Raw genomic sequence first — 18,954 nt, forward strand, 5'->3', positions numbered from 1 at the left:
GAGGGACTGTTTGGAAAAGCATGTGTGAGCAAGGTACCAGTTGTATGTTGGTTGTTCCTGGTTTCTCTGCTGGGTACCAAATCAAAGCAGCGGAGGAGGATTGGGTCAGACGGGGCATTGGGTTGTCAACTGTGATCACCCCTGTCCATGGGACTTTCATTTCCATGGGCCTTTTTTCTCCCCTCATTACCGTGGTGGTACTTATTATAGTCACCCCTGGATCATTGAAAACCACTTGATCATTTTGTTCAAATGGACACATTTCTTATTTTTTTAATTTTTAAGACAAAGTCCTATTTGACTACATATTAATTAACATTGAGTTAGTAAAATACTATCATAACTCAATAAAACTGTGCAGCTTATTTCTCCTGAAACAAGCCTTGATTAAAACCACAGTCTTTTTTTTTTTTTTTTTTTTTTTAAACAGTGTTATATCTTAAGAGTTCACATACTGCATAGTGCGTGCCATTTTGGTGTACTTTTCTGGTCACCTGAGGGTAGATTTCATGTGGGGATAGTCAGTGTCAGACCCAGTTCCATGGAGCATTCTGAGTGATGTGGTTGACAGGTGGCTTACACTTTCTGGCTTGTAAGACTGGGGAGCAGCACATCAGCTGCAGCACTGATAAGAGAAGGAGAATGGTAGTTGTGTGGATCTGGTCCTGGTTCCACCTCTCTGTGAACACTGCTGCTAATACATCCTTGTCTGGGCCCTGTTTTCTCTGTCCTTGTTCTGTCTTTATTCTGGTTTGCATATGCTAATGAGGGAATGGTCCCCTCCTGTTACCTGCCTTCCTCTGTGTTTAAAAATTGCCCTTGGAAGGCACATGGCTTTAGCTTTCCTTTCCTGCCCTACACAGATTGCCCGCCTTGACCTTCAGCTCTAGGAACCAGCCATTGTTTTGGGGAGAGGATGCTCATGTTCTTCCTGGGTGATAAAGGAATAATTCTTACCTATACCCGTATGTGCTGGAAATGTGTACTTCCTACCTCAGGTTGAATTAGATAGCAGAAGCAGCGGGGAGAAGTACAGAGGTAGCTGCTGCCCTCAACGAGGCATCCATCCAACATTTGTAGAGGTGCATTTGGACAAATTGCTTAGGTTTTGTGCTGCAAAATAGCTTCTGGAGCAATACCTGCGCATTCACCGCAGAGATTCTGATCGAAATGATTCTGAGGGTGCGCCTGGCCTGGGACTGCCTGAGAGTTCCCCAGGTGACCCCAGTGCCCTCCAAAGGGGAGATCTGCTGCTCACACTGGTTTGGCACCAGCCCAGACTTAGAATTGTTTTGTATCACTAGATAGGTTGGAATTTCAGAATCCTAAACTTCAAATTGATAATGAAATCTTGCACGGACTTTACCTGAATTACCACCTTCCGGGGGTGGGGGCTGGAGACTGAGATCTGCCAGTGAGGCCTGATGGGTGGTGGTATTTTTCTGCCTTTGGACAATCTAGAGAGAAAAAGAAACATTTTTCTTTTTTAATGTATGAGAATCTGTCTTAATCTAGAGAGTCACCTCAGAGCCAGTTTTTAATGGAGACAGGAAGAAATTGTTGTCCAACACTGTAAAGTAAACTGATAGTGTAGTGCAGTGAGTCTGATAATTAATTAACCTTGTATGTAGCCTACATCTCCTGATTTATCAGCTTCTCGTGGAATAGTTAAGATTGCAGGCTGCGGGCTGAGGGTATGGCTCAGCGGTAGAGCACTTTCCTAGCATCCCAGGCCCTGGATTCAATTCATAGCCACTGCACCGGCCTCAACCCTCTGCACATCATTGCAGGTTTCGAAAACAGATGTACTGGTTCAAATCCCAGCTCTTCCACTTACGAGCTGTCATCTTAGATGAGTTACTTAACCTCTCTGGGTCATCTTTTTCCCAACTGTTAAATTGGAATGAATGGTAATAGCCCTTGCCCATCAGGTGAGAAGATTAAGTGCATCAGACCAGGGTGTGACATGCCCTGAGCACCCAAAATACGTTAGCCCTTGTTGCTATGGGTGATTTCAGTGTTCAGTGTGCTCTCGTACATGTGGAGCAATTTGGGAAATGAGATGTAATTCATATGTGTCAGTTTGTTAACCAGGAAGACACTGCTTTAGGAGGGACAGGTGCCGGGCGAGGCTCACTAATGAAGGCTAACTGCATCTGCTTTGCTTTCTCCACTCTGCTCCGAAGAGCACAGAACAGGTGGCCGCGTTTTGCCGCAGTTTACATGAGATGAACCCCTCTGACCCCAGCCCATCTCCTCAGGACACCACGGGGCCTCAGCTGGCTACCATGAGGCAGCTGTCAGATGCAGATAAACTGCGCAAGGTGATCTGCGAGCTCTTGGAGACGGAGCGCACCTATGTGAAAGTATGTCCCGGCTTCCCTCCTCCTCTTCAGAGAATTGTGTTGGGGTGTCTGCACTGCCCTTTAGGGATGAGGTGCAACTGTGGGATTGTGGAGCACTGGGGACTCTCCTTTGGAATTTGACCTTTATTCTGAATGTTGAGTTTTAAGGAAGTATATTAATTCTTACAACAATTTATTTATATAAAATTGATTACCCAAGAAAGCGTATGTTAATGAACATGATCCTTCTGGCCTTTCTAAACATATTGCACAGCTAATACTAAAACTGAATTCAGTTTTTCAAAAATTTGAGGGCATCATCTTGATAGTTTATCTTGAGTCTGGTTAGAAGGGTTTCAGGGCTGTTTTCTTTGTATTCACGCTTTCTGACGTTCCTTCGCATTCCCATGTGAAAGCAGTGTGATCTGTTTTTAGTTATCTGTATTTTAATTTTTAATAAAATCAGGAATCAGCAAATTATGACCCTCTGGCCAAATGCAGCCTGCTGCCTGTTTTTGCAAATAAAATTTTATTGGAACAGAGCCGTGCTCATTTCTTCAGGTCATTCATGCCTGCTCTTGGGATACAACGTTAGTTACGTAGTTGCAACAGAGGCCATGCTTGGCAGAAGAGCTTGGCTTATGCCTGAGTTCGTGGACCTTAATCACTATCATGTTAGCATTTGGAACATCATCTGTTTTCTTCTTTATGTTCTTTACAGACTTTTAGATGTGCTAATTAGGTATCCTTTCAACTTTTAGGACTTAAACTGTCTCATGGAAAGATACCTGAAACCTCTTCAAAAGGAGACTTTTCTCACCCAAGATGAGGTATGGAGAAAGTCCTGTTAACTTGATGGGGGCGGTCCCACTATAGTTTGACTTGCTGGTAAAGAGGATGGAACAGGGAACCCACACAGTACTGAAAGCATTTTGAATTCATTTAGTTATAATAGCTGAATCAAACATTGCCTGTTAACGTTGGTTTGCCCTTGGAGAGTGAGACGCTGCCCTAGTCTCTGATAATAGTGAATAAGAATATCAGTGGTGAGTCTTGTTCAAATGCAGGAACCATACCTCAAGACTAACCAGTGCAAATATTAGTGAATTCTATCACGGCGTATTTCCATTGTAAAAGGCCATGAGGCTCACCTGTGGGAACACCTTCAGCCAATTCTGTGGTCCCAGGTGTGGGAAAATGGGAAGGTGGGGTGAATTCAGATGGAAGTTGACAGGAAAGATTAAAACTCAAAGGTGAGTTAGCCTTGGTGATGTTTTCAGTGCCTGTTTTTTATAGACTTTGAGCGATGATCTTGACGCTGTTTCTAATACCTGTTTAACATAGATTTTGCTCCATGCTCTGTGCAGAACATATATAAGCTTCTAAGCTAGCACACTAAAATGGGTTTCTCTGCTATCAGGCCCCCTCCTGCATGAGAGGAGTTCTCTCTCTTCTCGCTTAAATAAATCCTCCCACTGCATTTTACTCTTCCCTCTGGGTCATCTGTGGATTTTATTCTTCAAAATTTGGAAGACAAGAACCCAGAAAGCAATTGGCAAATTGGGGAATCTAATCTCATCTCAAAACTCCAGTATTAATTAGTAGGGTCATTATTCTAATTAATGGGTCCCTAGGAAAACTTTATAATAGTATACAAAAGAAGTTTATGAACATTTACAAAAGATGGGATGGATCAAATTCTTTCTTTCTTTCTTTATTTTTGATTTTTCAGCTTGATGTGCTCTTTGGAAATTTAACCGAAATGGTTGAGTTTCAAGTAGAATTTCTTAAAACCCTGGAAGATGGAGTGAGACTGGTACCTGATTTGGAAAAGCTTGAGAAAGTCGACCAGTTTAAGGTCAGTCTCACCCTTGAATTGTGTAAAGCGGCCCATTGTTGCTGTGGGTGGGTTTTCTGGGGATCAGGCTGAACCCCCGATTCCTTGGTTGCAGGGGCTGTAAGGTCCCTTTGGTAAGCTCTGGTACTCATGGTGTTGCCATCTTTGTTGGATGGCCAGGGCCGTCACGATTCCTTGAGGGAGTGGGAAGGGGAACTGGGTTATCTTGCGAGTCTGGCTGAGGGAAGACTGATACCATCTACTTGCGGTCACTGGTTCAGCTGCTATATTTACTTGGACGATGTATCAACCTTGGCCTTGTGTTTATGAGGAAGACTTTCAAACATTAGCTGTTAGCAAATTAAGATCGCACCTCTGGTCTCCTGGTAAACACATTAATTTGTCCTGTTCTGGGAAGCTTTGCTGAATGAAAATGGGTGTCATTATCCAGGAGGAAGGCGGTCTTCAGTACACAGTGTCCTGGCAGCCTTAATGAGGATTGGTGCCTTAGTAAGGATGCTCAGAGCTCATTTCCTCTTCCCTGGCTGGCCCTCCTTTATTGCAGAGGTCTCCTGTTCTGAACCTCAGTTCACAAAACTCTACCGATGCATACATTGGCTTCCATGTTGTCCTCATATACTTTAAAAAACAGATGAATTGAGGCGTACTTGACATGTTATGCACTGCACATATTTAAAACATCCAGTTTGATGATACAATTCACACACACACACACACACACACACACACCTGTGACACCATCAACACAGTCAGGACCATGGACATAGTCATGATCCCTCAAAGTCTCTTCCTGCTCCTGTGGTTTCTACCACCCACCCACAGCAACCATACTCTGCTTCCTGTTTCTAAGGAAGGTTCAGATAAGTTTGATGAAGTTTCCTCTTGGGAGCTTGCAGTGTGCATCAGTCTAGTATACACACCTCCCACTTGTGTGCCCTGAGATCAATTTTTTTTTAATATTTGAAATTATTTTATCTAAATAGCTACAGAATTTAAGTGTTGCTAACTGCTTAGCTTTTGCGCATTTTTCTAAATTAGAACATAGTTCTACACAGTAGTTGGGTTCATTTTGACAAAATCATGCATGAGTAGAAATTGATTTCAATTCCTCTTCCTCCATCTTTCCTTCCCCTCCTCCCTTCCCCCATCCTCCCTCCTCTACTGATTTTCCTTTTGCTTATTTATTTTTGATTAGTACTTTGTATATGCACATAAAAGTGAAATTCCCTGTGGTATATTCGTATATACTTACACTGTGATTTGGGTAAATTTATTCCATATTTCTTAGTTCTTGGCTGGCAGCAGTGAACGTCTCAAGTGTGTAAGGAAAACTTGTGGGGAGGAGCGTTCTGCTTTGGCCACCTAGGAAAGTAAACAACTGCCCCAAATTGACTCAGTGTTACCAAGGGAACCCATATAGGAACCTGGAGGTCTGATCCCCTATGGCACATTGTGATTGGGCAAGAAACCTATAAAATGTATAGCTGTTCCCACAATAAACGAGTTTGTAGGCTGCTGGCCACAAGCCTGCTCCCACCCAACTCCCGGAGTCTGGGGCTTGACTCTGCACCCGTACCCCACATATGAGATAGCCCAGCACAAGAGAAACTACACCTCACTCTTTCTTCTGCTTTACTGACCTTCCCTGTAGCTTTGTGATACTGAGTTCAATTTTTTAAGACCAGAAGGATAAAAGGATACCTTACTGTTGTATCTGTGGTTACTGTATCGTCAGCGCTTTGTAGCTATTAAGTTAAACAAAGGGCTTCAGTGTGGCTAAGGGGAGACATTGCATGGAGAGCATTTTTTCCCACAGCCTGTCTTATTTAATTCTTTTGGCTGGCTGGGAGGAAAACTTGGGAGTCAGGTGGCTCCTGCTGGCGCTCTAAGCTCAAGGGCTCCAAAAGTAAAGGAAGAAAAGTAGAACATGTTGGAAGAAAATTTAGGCCTTTGATTACCAACTGTGCTCATCATGCATGGTCTAAAATAAACTTTATTTTTTGTCCATAGACTATCAAAACCCTCTCTGCATTGTGCATTAGATAAAGTGTATATCAGAGCCCAGTTTATCACTCATTTTCAAAACCCTTATCTTTTGCTTGGAACTGAACTTTTAATTCTAATCCTAAAGGAACAAATCCTCTCTCTGAATAAGATGAGATCAGTGTGAAACACAGAGGATATTTTTCTGTGACTCATTTATTCATTTATTTGAAATGTGTGTGATAAAAAAAATCCCACCTCAGGCCTATTCAAGTCCCAACAGGGAAGGTTGTCAGGACTCTCCATCCTGCAGGGATGTGTGCAGGCTGAGGAGATGACACCTCTTTTCAAAGTGGAGCCAGCTTCTTGCTTAGATTCCTTATGTTTTTACCTGCTCCCTGCCGGAAGAGAGAGCAGTTTTGGAGAGTGGGTAGACAGTGATCAGGGAAATGTGTTTCCTGCCCTGGGAGCGGTGACCCTTTCCTACCTTGATTCGTCACTTCTGTCTCCCAACAGAAGCTCTTAAGAGAATTCAGATTTCTGCCTTTTCCAAACATCATTCATTTATATATATCTTTATGTAATTGTTTTTGCCTTAATATCCAAACATCCTAGATAGGCCATTAAAAGACACAGCCCTGGAAAACCAGGGACATCTCCACTGCAAATATGGAGAAGATGGAACCCAACACTTCTTGCACACATTTGTGAGCCCACTCACCCCTTCTTCCTTACAGTCAGTATTAGGCCAACTGTGAGCAAAGAGAGCTGTCGCTGGAGGTGGGGGGGTGTTGCTGATTTGGGGAGGGCGGGGCAGCTCTGCGCTTCTGCTGCATCCTGTCAGTGGGTCTAATCGAAGAGGAAAGTGAACCAGGTGCTCCTTTTCTCGTTAAATCCAGAAAGTGCTGTTCTCTCTCGGGGGATCCTTTCTGTACTACGCAGACCGCTTCAAGCTCTACAGTGCCTTCTGTGCCAGCCACACAAAAGTCCCCAAGGTCCTGGTGAAAGGTAAGGCCTCTCAGGACAGGGTGGAGGGCGGGTGTTTCAGCTGCCACGCTGCATTTGTCTGTTTGACATGCTTGGTGGCTTTTAGAAATCTAAGTCATTGATCTGTCAGGTAGATATCCTAACAAGCCCCAAATGCAGGTACTGAGAATCAAAATGCATTTTTTTTTTATTTTTATATTTACAGACTGCATTTTGATTCACTCTACACAAATGGGGTACACATTTTCATTTCTGTGGTTGTTCGTGATGTAGATTCATACCATTCGTATAATCATACACGTATATAGAGTAATAATTATCTGTCTCAGTCCACTATCTTTCTTGAATTCACTATTTTATCCATTTTTTTGTAATGAAAGTTTTGACTCATCCTTTTTGGATCAGATTAATGGGTCATCTTGCAATTATGTAAAAATATAGGGAGTTTAAAAACCCCTACTTTATTCCTCTTTTTCATTAACTTTGTTATGAGCTATTATACTTCGAATGCCCTTTTGTGGAATTTCATCTTCCCTTTGCATGCTTATGTCCCTAGGGGTGTGGTAACAACTACTGACACCACCACCAAGGTTGTTCATGAGAACCACTGGTTGCAGTTATTTTTGCATGGAACAAAGTAGAGTTTTTATACTGACAAGATATTTTTTCTTTCCTTCTTCCTTTATTTTTATGGTGCTAGGGATCAAATTCAAGGCTTTGTGCATACATGGCAAGCACCCTACACTGAGCTACCACCCTTGCTCAGGAGATTTTCTTGAGTGTTTTGAGGAGATGAAACATTCTGTAAGTCTTAGGAAGTAGTTTTATTTCTCTAGTCAGTGTGTACAGGTTGGTGATGGTAAAAAGTTGATCTTGAAATAAAGAGCAGAGGTCCCTATCCTGGGAAGGGCAAGGAGGTGGGGAAATAGAAGTTAGTTAACAGGTTAAAAAACACAGATAGGAGGAATAAGTTCTGGAGTTCTCTAGCACAGTAGACTGACTAAATGGTTAACAATAATATTATGTGCTTCAAAAGAACCAGAGGAGAGAATTTTGAAACAAATGATCAATGTTTGAGGTGATGGATATGCTAAGGACTCTGGATCATCACAGATTGTGTACATGAATGGAAATATCACACTGTACCCCATGAACATATAGTCATTATGTCTCCACTTAAAAATGCCATGTCTACTGAATGAAAAGATTTTCACAAGTCAATATAATATATAATGTGTATGAATTTTCCATTGATATTAATAAAGATTCACACCCACAACCCAAAATGTATTAAACATTTCCTTGGTAAGCAATGAGTCAAGAGGAGGTTTATTTTCAAAGAATCTCTGGAAATCAGCCTGTTATTCCTTATTATTGTGCTGTGGCTGCCAAGTAAACATCTGCTAATCCAGTCCCTGGATATGTAAATAATTTCCGTGTGTTGTGTTTATGTTTGTTGCCAAAGAGAACTAGCTGAACTTAATCTAAAACCTATTGTAGAAAATATTAATACAACCCAGGCCTCTGGATAGGAAAAGAGCCCACCCCAGGTAATGACAGCTTTCACAGGGAGGGTAGACAGTGACGTGGGTTGCAGCACATTTTTTGTCATGCTGTCTGATCTTAACTCTTGCCACACAGGCTCCATCGGTCATGTAGATCTGTGTGTGTGTTTCTTTTACAACTATTATTGATTGCTAACTGTTGTCAGATTATCGAAGTAGCCATTTGAAAGTCCTTTGCTCTATAGGGAAATCATATACCCATCACATTCTTTCAAGCAGTTAATGCTTTTCTAAAATCAATTAGATTAAATTCTGCCCTTGCAATTTTTCTTAATTCAGTGACATAATATTTTGCACCTGAAAAATATTATACTGTCCTTTAAGCTAAAGCAGTGGGTATGACCTACATTGTTGCACTTGCCAAGTTAGCGAGGGGGTGAAGAGAACTCTTAGAGTTCATGCACATGTGTGATCCTTCACAGACTCATAGCTGGGTCAGGGAGCCTGCCAACCAGGCCACCTTCCTTGGATGTGAAGCAATGAGCCATGGCCACGTTCAGGACTGGAGGATTTGGGGGAGTTGGGGGGCTGCTTACTAGGCCTCTTCTAGACACGTTTGAAGACTTGACGCCCCCTGGAAGCCACAGCTTCCCCATGCATGGGCTCTGCACCTGACCCAGCTTCCCTGGCACCTAGGCCACTGGGTCACTCACTCCAGTGCCTTTTTTCTTTAGGGATTTCTTTGAAAGGAAGAGCAATTGCTGAACCCACTGAGTTGATTCCTCACAATAGAACTTAAAGTGTTGAAAAGACTATGGTCTTGGGTGGTCTTCCCCCTTGATTGCTGTTTTCTGAATTGAATAAAGACAGAAGAGTCACTGTACAACTTCAGGATGCCCTTTGTAGCATCTTTGGTCTTAGCTCACACTCCTCACCACTGGGGATGGAAATGCATCCCCACAGATATAAATCTGTGTGTGTGTGTGTGTGTGTGTGTTTGTGTGTGTGTGTATAAGTGTGGGTGTGTGTAAGTTTATTCAAAAAATGTATGCCCACTGAGTTTTTTAAAGTCATTATTCATGTATTCGAGAACTGAGTTCCTCTGATTTGCCAGGTGCTGTTATGACAATATTGAATCCCTAGAGTGCTGTATCTAATTTCCGATAGCAGAAGTCACCCAGATGAATATGCAGGAGCTGAGTGGGAAGAATGAGTTGGCTCAGATGTTGATCGTGTTTGTTTACTGGTGTGTCCTAAAGGGTGCAACTCAGGAACCACAACTCAGGGAAGGGTGTGGGGGAAGGGACTTAGGGAAGGGTGTGGGGGAAGAGACTGGACGCTTGGGCGTGCCACCCTCCCAGCACTTCCTGGTGTCCCCAGCCTGGACATTCCCTACGTCCACTGTTAATTCACTTGCCCATCTTGTCCTTCCCTCTTCTTATAGTTCATCCTCCCACAACATTATTTTTCACCCAGAAGGCAGTGGCCATGTTTCCTAAGCATTTCCTGGCAAGTGCCCCCGTCCCTATTGGGACTTGTGAAAGGGAGGCTGGTGAGAAAGTGCCGTCTGAGCTCCTTCCTCCGCCGACCCCCCCACCCCCCAGAAAGCAGTGGCTCTGCTGTGCTGGCTTTGAACAGGCACCATGGGGGATGCAGCCCCACTCCACCTACCCAGGCTGGAGCCCTGCTTTGTTAAAGAGCGGCTACCAGCAGTGGAGTCCTTGAAAGCTTAGAAAGCCAGGGTAAGTTGTGCTTAAAATACACCTCTTATTATTATTCAGGCCTGATGGCCACAGCTTGTCACCACAGTTCCCAGGAGAGGGTCGGCTCCTGCTGTGCAGGGCCACGTGGGGAAGCACCATGGTGATCAGGAGGCGGAATGTGGACAAGAGCCTGCATTGTGGTTTCTGAGGACAGGAACCGGGAGGTTTAGCATTGCTGGCTCTGGGGCGTGGTAGATGCCCAGCTGTGTGCTACCTGGCCCTGGGGCGACAGGGCAGGGGAAGTAGTAGAGGTGGCCATGTCAGGGGACCCTGACTGATGCTTGTAGGCAGGCATCTTCTGAAACTGGCTAGTCCAGGGAGGAGCACCCCCCAGGGTTGGTAAGGGCCTGAATATCAAAACATCAGCGCAAAAAGACACTGTTAAGAGAAAAATTCAGGAGTCTGGGATACACAAACCTCCAAAGTAATACGCTGTCAGGCTGGCAGGCCCGTCCAGGGGTCCGAGCCCAGCTCTGCCCATCCTTTCCCGTTGCCCTGTCTCTCTGCGTCCTGGGATGAGAAAGAGCGAGTGGAATGCAGAGGAGGAGTCCCCCGGGCACCCCCCTGACAGCCTGTGCTTAAACTCCTGCAGCCAAGACGGACGCCGCGTTCAAGGCGTTCCTGGACGTCCAGAACCCACGGCAGCAGCACTCGTCCACGCTGGAGTCGTACCTCATCAAGCCCATCCAGAGGGTCCTCAAGTACCCGCTTCTGCTCAAGGAGCTGTTTGCGCTGACGGACGCGGATAGCGAGGAGCACTACCACCTGGATGGTGAGGGCACTGGGCCTCCCGTCCCCGGGTCCCCAGGGGCGCGCTGGACAGCCCTTCATGTTGGGACCTGTGTTCTTGCAGTGGCCATCAAGACCATGAACAAGGTGGCCAGTCATATCAACGAAATGCAGAAAATCCATGAGGAGTTCGGGGCCGTGTTTGACCAGCTGATTGCTGAGCAGACGGGCGAGAAGAAAGAGGTGAGGACCTGTCTGCAGAGCCGGGCTCGGGTCTGCTGCTCCTCTTTGAATGAGCTGTTAGCTGTAAGTACAGGGGCGACACTGTTGATTTTTGTTGGTGGAACTCTTGCCCTGTATCCAAGGCTACACTGTGAGTTTTTTCCTCCTCTGGACTCTCTTGATATAAGAAACGTGTTCTTGCTGCTTGCCTCTTCACCTTCAGGAGCTCTGACTTTATTCTGTGCTAAGTGTGAAAATGAACTTTCATTACCCAAATCTGGGCTGTTTCAAGCACCATTAAAGACCAAGGCACTGTCCTCAGAGATCAGAATAGCATCTGGCATGTAGTCAGTGTCAGGTAAACATTTGTTGTTGAATGAATGCAAGTTTTTGATAATTCTGAACCTTTTTTTTTTTTTTTTTTTTTTGTGGTGGTGGGGGGTCTATCCAGCAACCTACTTAGAAGAAGCAGTGACAGGAACAGATTCACCTGAGAACAGCTTAGCATGAACTGAAAGTTGTCCCTGAGTCATTGAAAAGGGCTTACATGGAAAAAAATACAGATAACATGGAGATGAATCACATGGATATGACATGTAATGATATCTATCAGTCCCTGATGGAACTGTCTCTGTTCCAGATTCAAGTGGACCAGTGAACTCAGGTTTGCTTTCCTCCTAAAAAAGAAAAAGAAAAAGAAGAAAATCTAGGAGGGAATCATGAAGAAACACTCCCACTGTAATGAGGGAATTATTTAGACTAGACTGGAGAAGACATCTTCCCTTCAGACACAAAACGTCATTATCTAGGTTGATTTTTATGTCCTCAGTGAAACAGAACAAGCTTTCAGAGTGTTAAAAGATAACATTGAGAAAGTGGCAAAATCATGATATCTTAAAGAAATGAAATAAGTGAACACACTAAAATATTTATTTTACCCATCAGATGTGAGGAACCCAGGCAGGTGCTTTAAAAGCTCACTGGCAAAGTCAGAGTTCACAGATTTACATCTAAAGAAGTTAGTTGTATCTGCAGTGAATTGTGGATGGAGGCCAGGTCTGTTTTCCAGGGCTGGAGGGAATCAATTAGGCCAGGACCAGACTGGACAGACTTGTGTGTCTATTCCCTGCACCTTATAAGAATTACGAAGGCACCAGAGACACTGTACCAGGTTGGAAATTGAGAACCCAGGGTGGGCTGCAGACATGCATTTCATAAGTAAACACAGTCTTTTCCCTCCCCAGCGGTATGAGCAGAACATGAAAATGTCCTCATCCTATCCAGCGGATAACGTAATAATCCATCAGAGTATAAAAGGGATGGATGTGGCTACTCTAGAATTAGTTCCCACTTATAAAAAACACATTTTCTTATAACAAGAAAAGGAAATTCTTGATAAAAGGGTAGAACATAGGAAAAGGCAAGAAACCTCTCTGTATTCTGAAAACACAGAATTTACATTAATGTTTAATGTTTTGATTTATAAAAATAAACATATATGCCTAAATATTTATTTTGAAAGTAATTTTATACCTTTTGTATATCAAGCACAGTATTTTTCATGTTAATTTTTGTGTGATTGAACAATTTAATTAATTCCTACCAGTAGACAATTTTCTTGGCTTCTTTTGTTGACTTCTATGCATAATATTACAGACATTTTTGATCATAAGATTCCTCCCTCTCCCTGTATTTTAGGGTTTTTTTTTTCTGTTTTTGTTTATTGTTTTTCATTCTGACAGAAGCATATTTTACTGTGTTATAGAAATGAACATTTTTCACTGTACTTAGTTATATTTTCAATATGTGCTAAGTTAATTTCTGGATTTCAGTGACCTTAGCAGCAAATTACTGTGTTGCTAAGAAGTAGCTGATAGGGATAGTGGATTGCAAAGAATATAGGGAAACAAAGATGAATACACTCAGAAGTCAGAGACGGTGAAAGGGAATGTGGCTTAGTTCATGTGAAACTGAAAGGCCTTTGAAGTGAAACTCTGACAATCAAGTAAGAAATCTGTCCAGCACAGAACAAAGAGATACAGTGCTATACAAAGCACTTCCTATGGAACTGAGATTATAAATAGAAATGAGCCAGAGATGGAAGGAGGGACCTTGACTAGATGCCAGTATTAAAGAGCAGGAAAATTGTATATTGGTTTCAGAAGGTCCAAAGCCCAGAAAAAGTAAAGCTTGGAAAAGATATCAAAAGAAAGCAACAAAAGACTGTTTTAGCAGCAAAAAATGAACAAGCAGGAAAGAGGCCTCCAGTGTGAACTGAACTGATTACCCAAAGCCAGTTGATTTCGGGAGGGGTACAACTAGAGTCCCCTTTGGTCTCATTTTTCTCCATTGAGGAAAATGGTCTTCAAATTGGAAAGGATACAATGACCTTGACTCCATGGGAATAAAACCTGAGAGGAATAATCCTGGGGCCTAGTCTAGTCTGCCAAGATCATTGACAAGTCCACACCACCACCTGTGGCAGTGTATAGAACAGCCATGGGGACGTAGGCAATCGTGGAGGTACACAGTTATGTTCTGAGTCTCACAAGGGTGGTTTCTGATCCTTGCAGTTCCCTTTCAACAGCAGCATCCAATAAAACCTAGAATGGATTCTTGAACAGTTTGAGAACAGTTAGGAGTAGGAACATATCAATATCTGCTGGTAACTGCAGGTTTATATCGAAATGGCAGCATTCCAAGGACACAGGGTACCTGAATTCTATCTTCAGCTTTCCTTGAGATATCTCTGAAGGCAAACATATTCACAGAAAACAACCATCAAGGAAATATTTTGTGCCAAAGCTGGACCTTCAGTCTTCTACCCCTGTGTTACCATCTGGGGAGTTGGGCTGGATCCCCTGGAGCCAAGGTAGGAGGAGGAAGAAGACAAGAGGATTTTTCCCTTGGAAGGCCTGCAGCAGCCTGCTTCAGCAGGACATCCCAGTCCTTGTTAGGGCAAGGACCGGCCTTCCAGCAGAACTCACTCTTGGGGCTTTGGAGGGACCAGTGGATGCCCAAGGGGGAGGCTGTTGTCTAGACCTGGTGTCCCTGACCCTCTTATAGTTGCCTTGTGGAAACTTGTCAAGAGAAAAGCCAGGTGCATAGGGGCTCTATGAGCCCATTTTTTCCTGTGTAACAAGCAACTGAAATCTCAGTGATTCACTACAAGAGATATCTCACATGACGTCTTGGGCAGCTGAGTTTTTCTTGGTGCATTCAGACTTCAGGCTCAGGTGTGCTGCTGGCTCCTTCTTGGATCCAGGTGGAAGTAGCAAGGACTATCTTGGTTAGGTCCTTTCCATGGCAAGAAAATAGAAGCTCAAGAGGGTTGGTGGGAACCGTGTCAAGTCCACTGCCTGCCCCAAATCACGTGCACATGCCCAAACTCCTGTGGGTTGGGATGTACACTCTCCTCTGCCTAATCTGGTGGGAGGTATTAGAAAATCACATGGCTAAAGGTGCTAATATATATTTAAAATAATTCTGTTGGAGGAAGTAGGGTTTGGACAGTCTACCACAGGGACTTTAATTGCTTTCGAAGGCTGTGGCTCAGGTAGTTCCCAAGAATTTGATTTATGTATATAACTATTCTTCCACATGAGGACCGGGGGATTCAGAATGGGTAGCATAGACTACATAGTTCCTTCAGCTAATAATATTCTGTTTTTTTTTTTTTTTAACTTGTTAATATCTATAAATGAAGTAATATGATTACTTTTTTTAACTTTTGATGTGCCAGTAGCCACACGACTCAGTGATAGCCACAGTGATGATTATAATCCCGATCCAGGAAGGCAGCAACAGCTCTGTGTTCTCTTTGGCGGGGTCACATCTCCAGCACTGCAGCGGGTTTTGGTGGCTTGAGAAGGGAATGCCAGCCGCACCTGTGGAGGCTCCCAGGTTGCTGCCGAGTTGAGAAAGGCAGTGAGGTCATAAGCAGCAGCACAGATGAGGGCCATCTGTCCTGAGGAGTTCAACGTCAAGTCTTCAAGTCTTTTAAATGTTGCCTTGAGGAAGAGGGCATTTTGGCTTGATTTTGATGAACTCAAAGAGTAGAAGTGAGAGGCTGGTGGGTAGGTGCATAAGGAAGCACATTAGAAAAGGGACTTCCTGACCATTGGTGGCATTTACAAACAGGATGAACTGTGTACTGTGATTGTCATGAAGTCCTGTCCTCCGGTGTGTCTGATCATCCCACCTGGGATGATGTTGCTGAGAGTAATCCCACAATGGGTGGGGGGTTGGGATTTTGATAGGTTTATAAATGGGCCAATGACTTCAGGGGGAAAAGCTGGACATGTCACAGTAGTCCCCTCTGACCCAGGGAGGATATGTTCCAAAACCCCCAGATACACTGCTTTTTCCTCTACATAAATATGGTTTTTGAGACCTCACCTTTACTGGTAAAGGAAACACTTGATGGCTTTTCTTTGGCATATCTAAATTGTCAGCATCACTACTTTTGTGCTTGCTGGCCACTTTTAACTGAAAATAAGTGTTTCATCAACAAAAGTCCTGTGGTGCCTTAACAGTTGATCTTATAAACAAGGTGGCCTAGCAAGTGACTAACGAGAGGGTAGCGCATACATTGTGGATATGCTGGATAATTCATGTCCCAGGAAGGAAGGAGCATAGGGTGGGATTTCATCACACTGCTGAGAACAGCATGCAATTTAAACTTTATGAATTATTTATTACTGGAATTTTCCATGTAATACTTTCAGATCCTGGTTGACTATGGGGAACAGATCCTTTTGAAAGTGGAGCTACAGAAAAGGGGAACTAGTATATTGTGAGGTGTCAACACTGGCTATCATGGGACTCTGTGGGTCATTATGTCTAGGTGGCTCTATAAACAGAAGTACTTGTCTGTCTGTGGTGGTCCAGCATTTCACAATGGATGGGGCCGGTGCTCTGACTCTGTCTCATAAACTGAGGATTTTACTGCTCACTTAGCGTGTCTATTGAGGAATCTTCAAATTCTTCCCTTGCCTTTTCTTCTTCTGAAGTGAAATAAAGTCTTTAAAAATAAATTTGAAGAAGAAATAATTTGATTCCATGGCTTCCTGGAAGACCACACTGCCCAGTAGAAAAACCTGAGTTTTCTGGGGTGGATTTTTTCATTCATAGCCATTAGTATCTCCCTGGAATCTGTCTTCATTTGAACATAAGATATCTCTAATTTTGTAATTCACTTTTCACAAATGTACAGAGTGTGAATTTCAGAGCCCTGATTTTTACCTTCCTGTTACCGTATTCTTAAAATTCTGTCAGACAAACATGGACTAAGGAAGAAAAAAGATGAACAACAACAAAAAAAAGTGTATGCATGCATTCTGTGTGTTTCTTTAGTAATCTAGAGGATTCCTGTTTCGATTTGGACGTATGAAATAAATTAAAGCATTTTTTTCATTACATTTTTTCTAGTTCAACATGGCAGAACATAATGATACTAAAACTTGGCATTAGAAGAGGAAACTAGATACTGATATCCACAGCCCGTTGTTTCAAGTAGAGATGTGTTTATTGAGAGAATAACAACTTGAGAGTATTTTAATAAAAATGTGATTGTCATTTTTATATGCTATCTCACTTTTTAAAATTACTTCATTTAAATTGACAAGTAAACATTGTCCTGGATATGACTCAACTTATAGTGGGGGTTTTGTTCTGAAAAACACATCTTAAGTTGAAAATACCCATTTCAAAAATACATTGATGAATCTGTTTGATTCACCAATAAGCACGTAAAGTTGAAAAACTCATGGTTAACTTGATCCATGGTAAGGCAGGGACCACCCGTGTGTGTGTGTGTGTGTGTGTGTGTGTGTGTGTGTGTGTGTACACAAATGCACGCTTATGTGTTGTTTTGCTATGTGTAAACACTGTGGAATGGCCACGTCGTTACTGAACTTATGCATTACCTCATATACTTACACAAATGTTTTTAGGAGCAGTGTTCTCATGAAGTAAAATTGACACCAGCCTCCCATATTTTGAAACTTCATGAAAATCTGAGCATTGATCACACACCCCATCTCTGATTTGCAGGTCGCAGATCTGAGCATGGGGGACCTGCTCCTGCACAACACTGTCATCTGGCTAAACCCACCAGCATCTCTGGGGAAGTGGAAAAAGGAGCCAGAATTGGCAGCTTTTGGTATGTATCAGAAGAGGGTTTGGAGGAGGGGGAAAGGCTAGCTGTTTTTCAAAGCAGCCATCTTTCTTTTCCAAGACATGATTGATTAAAATAAAGCTGATTTCAGTTTCAAATTGGTCTTCCTGCTCCAGCTGCCAGTCTCTCACAAATACTAAATTAAACCTTCCAGTTGAATGTGTGCAATGTAGCGACTGCTCAGCTGCTGGGGCTGGTGATCATGGCAGTGCCTAAGTCTAACCCAGATGTTAACACACAGACCAGAAAAGGATTTTATTTTTTGTTTGCTACTGGTCCAAGGATCTTTTTAAGGTAATGGCATAGGGGGTGGTTCTCAGCTGGGTGTTGTTGCAGCTACAGTGATTGATCGGTTGGTTGTAAGGTTCCGCTCAATGACATTGTCACTAATGCAAGCAGACCTGTTCATGAATGATCTATTTTTAATAAGGTACATTTTTAATGAGCTAGTTCAGATGAATGCATGTGGTACAACTAGAGATCTCATGTGATTGTATTGTATTAATGCTTTTTCAGAGAGAAAAGCTATGGATGGTTGTCTGGGAATTGTGTATGATTCTGGAAATACAGCTTGTATTTGCAGTGTGGGTGTGAGTGTGCCTGTTGCAGGGTGGTTCCTGAGCACATAACCATCAGCAGCTTTTGTCTACATTGTGTTATTTTCCTAGTCTCCCCCTAGAAGATTCAGGGGTAGGAAGTTAGCATCTACCATTCTTTTACACATTTTTTTATTTTTCTGGGCTTGGGGGAGAGGACCTTTTTTTTTTTTTTTTTGATTATTTTTAGTGTGTGTGTGTGCGTGTGTGTATGCGTGTGAGTAGGCATTGAGTTCAGGGCAGTTCTACCACCTCTACCACTGAACAATTCCCACCCCTTTTTATTTTTTATTTTGAGTCGGGGTCTCGCCAAGTTGCTAAGGCTAGCCTTGAACTTGTGCTCCTCCTGCCTCAACCTGCCAGGGAGCTATAATTACAGGCATGTGCCACCTTGCTTACTTCCATCCATGATGTCAGCAGGGTATTCCCAAATGAAACATTCTGGTGCTATTAAAATCAGAGCATTTAATGTTGGACTTCCTATTTAGATCCACTTAGCCTTCACTGAGAAATGAGTGATATTCCTAAAATTTCTAAGGAGCCCCTATAGCTGTTGATGACATTTCATTAAGAACAACAAAAAGGTACATAGTATGCTGAGAAATGTGACCAGATAGAGCATATAGAGAATCGGAGTATTTCAACAAGTTGGCAGTTTGGGGAGGGCAGTAGTACTTGCTACTTACTCCCCCACACCCCACTACTAGTATTTATTAGAATGTGATCGCTTCTTGGAGAGGGCTGGGATCTGGAATCTGCATCATTTATGGGACACAGGATACTAACAA

General features: G+C 43.0%; 1 protein-coding gene across 3 annotated transcripts in view; it reads left to right on the top strand.

The window, feature by feature from the left end:
• The window catches only part of TIAM1 (TIAM Rac1 associated GEF 1), a 361,699-nt gene that overhangs the window by 328,315 nt on the left and 14,430 nt on the right, over positions 1 to 18,954 (top strand). For all 3 annotated transcript variants that reach the window (XM_079156417.1, XM_079156418.1, XM_079156419.1), the window contains 7 exons: positions 2,187 to 2,366; positions 3,107 to 3,175; positions 4,078 to 4,203; positions 7,086 to 7,194; positions 11,034 to 11,213; positions 11,295 to 11,413; positions 17,447 to 17,555. In XM_079156417.1, coding sequence (XP_079012543.1) covers positions 2,187 to 2,366; positions 3,107 to 3,175; positions 4,078 to 4,203; positions 7,086 to 7,194; positions 11,034 to 11,213; positions 11,295 to 11,413; positions 17,447 to 17,555 — 892 coding nt within the window. The remainder of the gene's footprint in view (positions 1 to 2,186; positions 2,367 to 3,106; positions 3,176 to 4,077; positions 4,204 to 7,085; positions 7,195 to 11,033; positions 11,214 to 11,294; positions 11,414 to 17,446; positions 17,556 to 18,954) is intronic.

This window comes from Sciurus vulgaris (assembly GCF_902686455.1).
Source record: "Sciurus vulgaris genome assembly, chromosome: 10".
NCBI lineage: Eukaryota > Metazoa > Chordata > Mammalia > Rodentia > Sciuridae > Sciurus > Sciurus vulgaris.